Below are 10,254 nucleotides of genomic sequence, written 5' to 3' on the forward strand. Positions count from 1 at the left end.
CTCATTTACATTCATCAAAACAGGATCGTAATCAACGCCCATTACAAGTAGCTGCGACTGCGTGTTATGCTATTACTTAGATAAATCACCATATTTCAATCTAAATTACATGCATGATAATTTAAGATGAAATTATAGTATAAATCGTCTTATAAATGTAGCTACTTTTAAAGTTAAAGCACTTATTACCGCGAAAATATAGGGTGCTTTCATCCTATCATATAATTATCAATACATATAAAAATGGCCTCTATTTTTCTCTGTAGAATGTTCATATAAATAAAATTACATTTTCTTTGCATGAATAAATTCCAAGGGCAGACGTTGACTGTTTGAATATCTAAAATTCATGTTTTTAACATGGTAGCATTGTACGTCGCCAGTTGCCATGTTTGAAAATCCGTTACATTATTTATTTACACACCAAAAATACAACTAGCAACACTGTGTTTCAAAAATCATTACAAGCAATTTTTTATTGTTTTTTATGTATTAATGTTTTAATTAATTATATATAGTTAAGATAAGACGTGTGATGAGTCAGCTAATACTTAAACATAATTGACTTCCTATAAAAAATACATTTTATTTGAATTAAAGATTTCGTAATGTGTTTTATAATTAATTAAAAATACAAACGTAAATCAAAATGTTGATTACATAAACAAATATTTTAGATTATAGTTTTATAAATATGTTTGTGTTAATACATTTATACATACAAAATGTAATTTATAACCTTTCAAATAAATTCTTTGGCGGCCATCTTGTTTATCGCGTATTTCATTACTTGCAAGCTGTTAACTTCTGTTCTTCTAGCTTTCGTAAAACATGAAGTCCTGCAAAATAACTATATTTTTAATTTGTTTTATTAACATCTGTGGCAATCGATTTGTGAAAGGTATTACTCGTATGATTTTCGAATATAATTACGGATTCGTGACGACTAAATAAATTAGTTTTAATGAAATAAAAAATAAAATAATTTTAAAACATATACATACTATACTCTAATGTAGAAATACCCAACACGCGATCTGCGGGTCCCATGCGGTCCGTTAAATATGTTTTTACGGCCCGCCGAGCATTTCTAAAATTCAATTTATTCTATCGATTTTATTTTAGCAATATATTGTTATTAAATTAAGTATATTAAAATGGTGGTTCATAATATATTTATATATATATATATATATATATATATATGTATATAAATAAATAAAAAGTGTAACAATGTTAAAAAGGTTGCTCACCCCTGTTTTAATGCAATGTGGTAAGTTAAAAATGTATTATTGATTATATAAAACATGATTTTATAATTTTTAAGTAATTCCTTCCAAAACTAAATCTGCGACTAACTCAGAAATTTTTTTTATTGACAAAATGTATTATAATAAAGAGTTTTCTTATATCCGTCCACAGTTGCTTGAAACATTTTATGTTTTGGAGTCTAGAGCAAGATTAAAACATTACTTCTAGTGCTAAACTATCATAGGTGTAAACTATTTAAAAGGGCGAATGTATAGCTCCCTTGCCAAGAAATGACTGAAGCTTTTGCATCTATTTCTAATCACTTTGTATAAAGTTATCATTATAAAAAATGATACATTAATTTTTCTTATTTTAATGCGACAGGCCAAACTTTTGGGATAGATTGTAATGTTTCTACACATCCGAATTTGAATCCCTGATATTAATTGACAGCAAACGATATATTCTTTACACTTTTTTACTACAAAAATCAACCTGTATCTTTCACCTCCAAAACCCCCTGGTAAAGCCTTAAGGTTAAGAATCTGAGATTTAAGTTAGGAAATATTTTAAGACAGTAAAAACTGACAAAGCGAATCGTGAACAAAAAAATACGGAAATATGAAACGTTATTGTAAAAACAAAGGTGCGGACGCTAACATCTGCGGAACTCACTATGAGTAAGCAGGTTCCAATGAAGGCCGCCTTGTAGCGCACATCCAGATCCTGGGGCACCTCGATGACATAGCTGTCCGCGTACGACACCATCTCCTTGACCCCACTGCTCCATTTCTTACCGATGACGCCTATTCGCTTCTTGTCTTTCGTGTAGATCTGATATCGGAAGTATCTTTATACACAGATGAATTTTAAAACTCTTAAACCTTGCCAATCAACTTAAAATATATATATTTTAATTATAAATCAAACTATGTGTTGTAAATAGATATATATCCTAGTATCCCATAAATCAACGTCACTATAAAATCGAGTGAAAAGGCAGGTGGTTTGTAAATCTGAGAAAATATTAAAAATCCGACGTCAGATATAAATTAAAAATGTAGAATATTAAATACTTCATGGTGTTCATGCACACAGCCAAGTAAGGAACAAGATTGATCACCTCAAAGTCGCAGACGCTGGTGGTGACGAGGGGACCTTTGACGCGGTAGGCAGGCCTGTCTCTTGCGTCGTTGACGTTGATCACCGGCTTCAGGAAGGTCACCTCCCGGCGCACGACGCTCGCGGGCTGCCCGCACACGCACACGTCCATCTTGTCCGGACCCATCGTGTACGGCCGCCGCAGCCGGATCACCTTTAAACCGGAACAAACTTCTCACAACAGTTCTATAAAATGATGGTTGTATTTAAGAGGAGAGGCTTGTTAATTTCATTAAAATTAAGTTACTATTATTTAAATGTAATAAAGTAACATTGCATTCAAATATTTTGTAATGTATTCCCATTATTGTCCATATACGGTGGAAATTTGACCTTGTGAAATTCGTCGGAAGATGCCGAATGCCGGCGGTATTCCTATGTTCAGCGTTGGGCGTCCTACTGCTGAAATAGTGACGATAATGATGATTCTTGTACATGCTGAGTTCTCTATGATTGTGACAACATATATATTAAGATTATAATAGGTTAAGACACAATATCTTAGGCTATCCCAAAATCAATAAATGTTATCGTCCAAAATACCGTAATGTCTAAAAACGAAGGTATTTGACCAATGTGCGTTACTAGTGATGAGATACGGATCTAACACGTGGTTGCTTACGAGCTTCATACGAAGGCTCAACCGATGGCCGCTGAGGCAGAAAGGTTCACAGTTTGCTATACGAGGTATTCTAATTTTATTGAGACCAGAGAAAGCAATAACTGCGCAAAAGAAGCATTTAAGTTTACCATGGAATAGGGTCTATATAAAAAGGGAAACTGAGTGAAAAAAAAAATTAAGATACAAAAAGAAGAACTCACTTCTTTGTCTTCCGTATCGAAGATGTTGATCTCGAAAGCACGGCTGGTGCCCACCAGCATGCGGTCCAGTAATCCGGAGTCCTCTTTAGCGAAGAGTACAGTAGACCCATCCGGAGACATCACCTCGTACTTGTTATTTGATATCCTTGTCCTGTTCTGCCGTATCAGGATCTTGCTCAACCTTTCCAGCTGCCTGATTCCTAAAACACATCCAGATGTATGAATATTATTTTATGCTAAAATATTTACACATGGACATTGTTAATTAACTTCTTGTTTTTCTAATACTGAATTTATATCACAATATGACAATAACCATCTACATGATACTGAAACACGAAAGTAAGAGATATCTCTATAGGCTATATAGTCTAGCGGAATGGCAAGTTGAAATATCAGGAGGCAGATCACATAGCGAGCAGAACATATTGCCAATAGAACCTTAAGGCTCTACAGTGGTAATAAAGTAGGACTTACATGCACAAAATGAACCGATGACCTCAGTATGATTGTTCGAATACGCCGGATTCAAGCCACTTCCTATTAATCTTATTGGAAATCTATAGGAGATGTCTATGTCCAGCTATGGACATACTAAGGCTTTATTGTTGATGTATATTAAAAGTTAGATAAATACACTACAAGTCGTCCTTGTCGATTTAGCACATAGACGCCCGCTGCAAGACAAAGAACTCCTTCTAAGTTATCTATATATAGATATAGGGAGGTATAATCTTAAACTTGGCAAGTGGGTTGGTGATAACAGTGAGATATTATGGTACGCAAGGAACGATCCTGCTCATCCTCTGGAAAATTATTTTTAAGCAATGACAATCTCATATAATTAATACACAAAATGTGAATTACATAAGATTACATTCGCGGAATCAAATCCGTTCTACGATCGCGGGTGTCAGTCCTCTGCCGTTGGGTTACCAAAGCTATAACATCTTCAAGTTAGAATTATTCGATTTGTGTAATATATGTTTAGATCCAATAGCAAAAAGTAGATCTTACCCAGCGGAGAGTCGGATGACATGGCGTCAGCAGCACGCAATAGAGTCACACTAAATCCTTCAAACTCTACCTATCACTTTACTCAACTCAGAATTTCACTCTCTTTCATAAATTACAGTAACACTACGAACACGATCACACTATTATAGGTTATCTTAGATTTTATTTCAAAGGTTAAAGCATGTATCGGCACGGTATGCGAAACCAGAATTAATTGCCGACCTATTAGAAATTTTCTCTGATTCATCTGAGTTTGTTGTGGACTCTTCTTCAAATTAGGATGCGTTTGGACCTCCGTTGGTTCATGTTGAAGGATTCCATCATAGGTGAGTTCAATCTGATCATGGTTTCTAACAGATTGTGTCCTTTCTCGCTTTCATGTTATGAAGTCGACAAGTGGTCACTGTTCATAACAGATCATAGGTTATGTGTTCACGATCTGTGATAATGGCCACCGGCGCTTGCTTCAATCCAAGATATTACTAGTTGAAACTTATCAGATATAAAATTGCCTTTATTAGTTTGCTTATCTAGAACTTTTCTACTGACAGCAAAGCTCTTGCATGGTGAGGAGCGATTTAAATATTTAAACAGTAAAAATATATATTCGCCACTAATCAATATTATTTTCGCTTTGAAATATGCTATTTTATATAAACTATAATTTTATCTACCCTATTAAGACATGGTTTTATATTAAATCAAAAATAGCCTTTCTTAATATTCTCTATATCATTATTTAAATAACTATCTATTTAATTTATTTAAAAAAATTCTGTAGTTCGATATCCATACAAGATAACTTCGATGTTGCCAGTAAATGTTTTAAAAATAGAAAAGTATATTGTGTTCGTAGTTTAAACAAGTCCGGCCGAAACTGCGCGTTGGTCCAATATTGACCTCAGGCATACGGTTGCCATGGTAACGCTCGACCTTCACACCCATGGACGCGCCCATAAAAGCTATTGGGCACCTACACCCCTATACAATATAATAGCAAGGACATATTGGCTGGACATTGTGTGTGTATATATATATAGATGTACAATAATGTATGTTATAATAATTCAAAAAAATGGTAACAAACCGTAGAATGAACTATCGATATGGTCTCAACTGTTGATAGGTTCTTCTATAACCGGTTTTTATAGAACCATAATACATCGAAGAGTATTAAACATATGATCAAATAACTTCATGATAAGATATTATTAATCTATTTCAATATCAGAAAATTATTCTGCCACGGGGGCACCTGGATATATATATATATATATGTGTGTGTGTGTTTATATATATATATATATATATATATATATAGATGTACAATCATGTATATTATAATTCAAAAAAAAAATAATAACCGGTAAAATGAACTATCAAAATTTGTACAAAGTCCTTCACTGATTAATTAAAATTATGACATTTTAGAGCAAAAGAAAACTCTATTGTATTCTATACAGTAAGAGATCTAATGATAATCTTGAATAAAAGTTTCGTAAAGTAGAAGTAATGATCACAAGTATAGAATATAATAAATATAGAGATCGTATCAGGAACCAGGAGATATGAGGACGTAAGAGAGTAAGAAGACTCAGAAGATTACCGAGATGGACTAGCAGTATTGTAAAGTGAAGACTAAAGACTGGCAAATCTAGCATAGTATGTCTATCTATATATATATATATGGTCAGATGACTTAATTATGTCGTTGAAAGACGCTGGATCCAGGTCATGTGCAACCGGACATATTGGAAGTCCATGGGGGAGGCCTGTATCTAGCAGTGGACATGGTAATAATAAATATATGTATGAAAACGTTTGGATTACTCGACAGATGAGAGAAAATAAAATTTCAACTCGCGGATCTCCAATCCCTGTGACCGGCAAAGCTTTAACTCTCCTTCAAGGCTGACTGCAGCGACATCTAACAGAAAATATAATAAACACTACTATTCGATAGTATTGAGGTGTCCACCTCAATAGTCCATCAGAAAAGTATCACCAAAGTAAATACTATTTACCGATTTAGATTTAAGTATGAAAAAGACCAATATTTAGCCGCTTCCGCACATGCAGTGGTACTCGTGCAACCAAGTGCGCCGCCCGCCAGCCTGCTCATCACACAACTGCCACCGTCAAATCACTCAACACGTGTTTAACCCCTCCACGGGGCATCTTCAGGAGCTATGTTACACCGATTAGTACACTTGGCACTAATCTGCACCACTGTGTCCAGAAGGAGGCAGCCGAACGGGATCGGCAGAGGACAGATCCTGTTCGGAGACGACGCCGTCAGCGCAGAGACGTGCCCCGCGACGGCCCTTCGATGAATGGTGCTCCCCTACCATAAACGGGGCCTTCGGAGTCGCGGGAGTTTAGGGTGGGGGCCCTAAACTCCCATTAGCTTCGGCGACTCTGAGGCGGACGATGGTTCGACGTGGTCTCGAACCATCGTGATAATACCATGAGGGTTTCGGGGGTAGCGTATCCACGCATACCCCGGGACGGGCTATCGAAAAATAGTACGGCGCAAGGGAAGACCGCGTGGCGATCCCTGACCGGGAGATACCGCGGTCCCCCGTTTAGCGCAGAGGGCGACCACCGGGGGGGGTTTTAGTGGGTAGGAATCCCACATACCCCTGTCCTCCCCCCAGAGGCAGGGCATCTTGAATACCAGAAGATTTCCCCCACCGAAAAAAAAAAATGTTCTGCACCACTGCATGTGTTGAAGTGACTAAATATTGGTCCTTTTCTTACTTAGGATGGACTTCCGCAAGGTAACGCCTGATTCCATTAAAGATTTAGATATAAATTACACCAATACCTCGCTTTGCGTCGTTTCGTCCTGCGTTTTTTTCGAAGTTGCGTCGCTGCTTAATTAGTACTAATTTCCACTGTGCGTCGTTAGATTTTCGAAGTTGCGTTTTTTTGGGTTCGAGTCTTAATTTTTTATTTTTTAATTTTCTTTTTTTTCTAAAAGATGGCAACACTTTTGTTTCTAATTGCGCCATGCCATCAAAACTCGAGGATTCCTTTTCTAACTAAAAATCAACGGAATTTTAATACAGTTTTATTTTCACTTTGTTATGCTTCAGTTTCAATAACGAAGTGTGCTGTAATGTAGTGTGTTGTGTTTTTTAAAAAGAGAATAATAAATTTTTACGTGTTATTTCTGGTTACAAAAAAGGTAAACATTTTTCCAATTGGCAGAGTTACATTATTTTTGTTTTTCAAATGTTTACTTTGTTCAATTTTCTTTTCAAAAAGTAGTATTTTCGTAACTCTAGAACCTATCTCCGATCTTTACTTGGTTTGTTATAGAAAATCTTTATTCACTTTGCGGCGTTTCAATTTGCGTCGTGTTTTTTTTTGGAACGTAACCACGACGCAAAGTGAGGTGTTTGTGTACGTTTATTTTTGTTTTTACTTTTATTTTGTATGACATTTATCAAAACAATGTTGACAGATATTTTTTTAAAAAATGTAGATAACATTATTATATACTGACATATCTATATATTGTTTTTTTTATCATACCCGTGAAATCTTTTAAACTGACTTCTTTTATATACGTGCTCTCATTATTATTTAATCTAAATGTAAATTATTCGAGAATAAATAAATAAAAATTAACTATTCAATATTATTTTCGTTTTGACGTATGCTAATTTACACAAACTATAATTTTGTCTTCCCTTATAAAGAGATGATTATAATTAAAATTAAATGTAGCTTATCTTGATATTCTCTAGATCAGTGTTTTCAGAGGTGAGGCCCACGCCCCACAGGGTGACAATTTAATTATTAAGGCTAATTTGAAAGTAGATTCACCACGAGTTTAACCCTATAGCTTCAATATAAAAATATTTTATGGCATAAGAATTTTAGAAAGGCTAAAGTAAAGAAGGCATGGCACAAATAAAGGCTCTGTGAAATTGTTTATTGTCTTACAACCTTCATGCAAAAGAATTCAAATATTTTATTAAACGAAAAAACTTAGGTAAGGAATTGTTCAGAATAGTAAAGAAAGACAGACGATTCCTATTAGATAGAAACCTTAATGATATTGACCTCCTGTAATGAAACCTTCAAATTATTAGGTTACAAGTTCCAAAAGACCCCAGATATGAAAAGAGCCTACCACAAACTCAGTCAGGTTCTTCGAAATTCAATAACCGTAAACACACTCACATGCACCATAATCTTCTAAGAAAAAATTATATGTATATATCTATATAAACATATATACAATTACTAAAAATAATTATTACATGATTTTACGACTAAAACACTTATTTACGAATTTAATATTGACCATTAAAAACTACGAACGACTAACACGACGCGTGCCGCTCGGAGCCAATTGCGACTGACTGCGATTGACTAAACGAACCACTACGTTACTTTAAACCTGTTAGCCAGTGTGACTTGGACAAATCGTGGCTTGAAGTTCATACTTGCAATGCAGCGAAGTCTACATCTAACGAAGATATAATATACAACCTCCGTGTTTATTTACTTGTACACAATGTTAATACCAGAAGCTAAAACAAATTCTGTGTGCCTCAACTCAGCGTGTCTTTCAATGGAAAATGTATACCTTTATACAATAGGATCCTATATAATGTTCAGAAAGCTTCTATTATTAGATTTAACAAAATGCAAAGAAATTTTGTGAGTTAAGGGTTAATACATTAAAAATGACTTCGTAATAAATACATTTAAAAAACTTTTAAGTTAAACGGTTTTTTTGATACTCATATTGTGGTGGTTGTGGAAAAATATGTACCTAGTCCGCCATTTTGGAACGGCGTCCATCTTGAATTTTAAATTTTGACATAATCATCGTATTTTACTAGTGTAGCCCTTTCATTTGATACCCATATTAAGTTATAGTTATATATATAGTTAAGGAAAAATATGTAATCCGCCATTTTGTATCGGCGGCCATCTTAGATTTATAATGTTATTGATTTTATTAAATTGTATTGTCATCTAAATTAAATGTGTGTACCAAATTTTAAATCAATCTGACAACGGGAAGATGCTTAAATTTTAATTTCTAATTTTGACCCAAATAAACAAATTCCGTACGGGTCGAACTAAATAAAACCTTTTAAAAATCAGCACGCCTTGAGAATAACGTGTTCACCTCTAGACAGTTTCAATGTCAAATCCACTTAATTAATTATTGTCTGTAAAAAAATAGACAAATTGAATTTCTTTCCCCTGTTCTTGTCGAGTCTGAAGTATTTATCATCCAAATAGATATCAGACTCAACATAACGACAATAAGAAATTCAATTACTTAAAAAAAAAGTAAATCGCTAATTTGTTTGTTTTATTTTATGACCTCTGTCTTTAGGGGCCTCTCGCATTTCGAACGTCTTTTTTTTCAAAAAATTTTTGCATTCTCATCTTTTTTCCTTCTCAATGTCATTTATTCATTTATCTTTTTCGTCACAAATTCTTTAATTCCTTTCATTTTTTCCTAATCCTTTCATTCATCAATTCACTTTTGTCACCTTCCCGAAAATATTTTGTTTGTTATGTCTTACTATTTACATTTCTTTATAATTTAATTTCTTTCTTTTTATTTTCATACTTCATTTATCACACATTTAAGTATTTATTTTGATTTATCTTATACACTTTTGCCTACTTGTTCCTTTTAATGGTCTCTCATATGACTCTTCTGTAGTACTCTAAAAAGGTCCCGCGACTCTCCTTGTTGTCAATAAGTGATGCGGTATTCCTTTGTTCGACCTCTTGCTGCAGCCGAAACTGAAAATAAGTTTAAGGACGCCAAATTCGTGACAGCTGGTGTGTAGGTGCGCTGCGGTCTGGTCTACCACCATCACAGGTGCACGAGGAATTCTGCTAAGATTGCCATTGCTCACAAACAATTTTTTTACAGGAGTAGCAGCATCCGATGCGTGCCATAATAGCACACTGTTATCACCAACCCGCCTACCAAGCATGGCAATGATGGTTTATTAA

The 10,254-nt window shown here is 34.6% G+C and overlaps 1 protein-coding gene across 2 annotated transcripts; it reads right to left on the reverse strand.

The window, feature by feature from the left end:
• Positions 1-580: 580 nt before the first annotated feature.
• On the reverse strand, positions 581-8,443 carry LOC137927022 (phospholipid scramblase 2-like). Of its 2 annotated transcripts, XM_068770793.1 has the most exons (6): positions 8,396-8,443; positions 4,252-4,405; positions 3,235-3,434; positions 2,375-2,566; positions 1,927-2,085; positions 581-839 (listed from the first exon to the last, which is right to left on the reverse strand). In XM_068770793.1, the coding sequence occupies exons 2-6, from the start codon at positions 4,271-4,273 to the stop codon at positions 816-818; spliced, it is 597 nt and encodes a 198-aa protein (XP_068626894.1). In that variant the 5' UTR covers positions 4,274-4,405; positions 8,396-8,443; the 3' UTR covers positions 581-815. The 2 variants fall into 2 exon arrangements, with proteins under 2 accessions (XP_068626894.1, XP_068626893.1); XM_068770792.1 differs by lacking the exon at positions 8,396-8,443 and having other exon boundaries at positions 4,252-4,433.
• Positions 8,444-10,254: the final 1,811 nt, after the last annotated feature.

Source organism: Battus philenor, unplaced genomic scaffold (assembly GCF_028537555.1).
Source record: "Battus philenor isolate CCGP_79_NKW_IND1 unplaced genomic scaffold, ilBatPhil1.0.hap1 SCAF_3, whole genome shotgun sequence".
NCBI lineage: Eukaryota > Metazoa > Arthropoda > Insecta > Lepidoptera > Papilionidae > Battus > Battus philenor.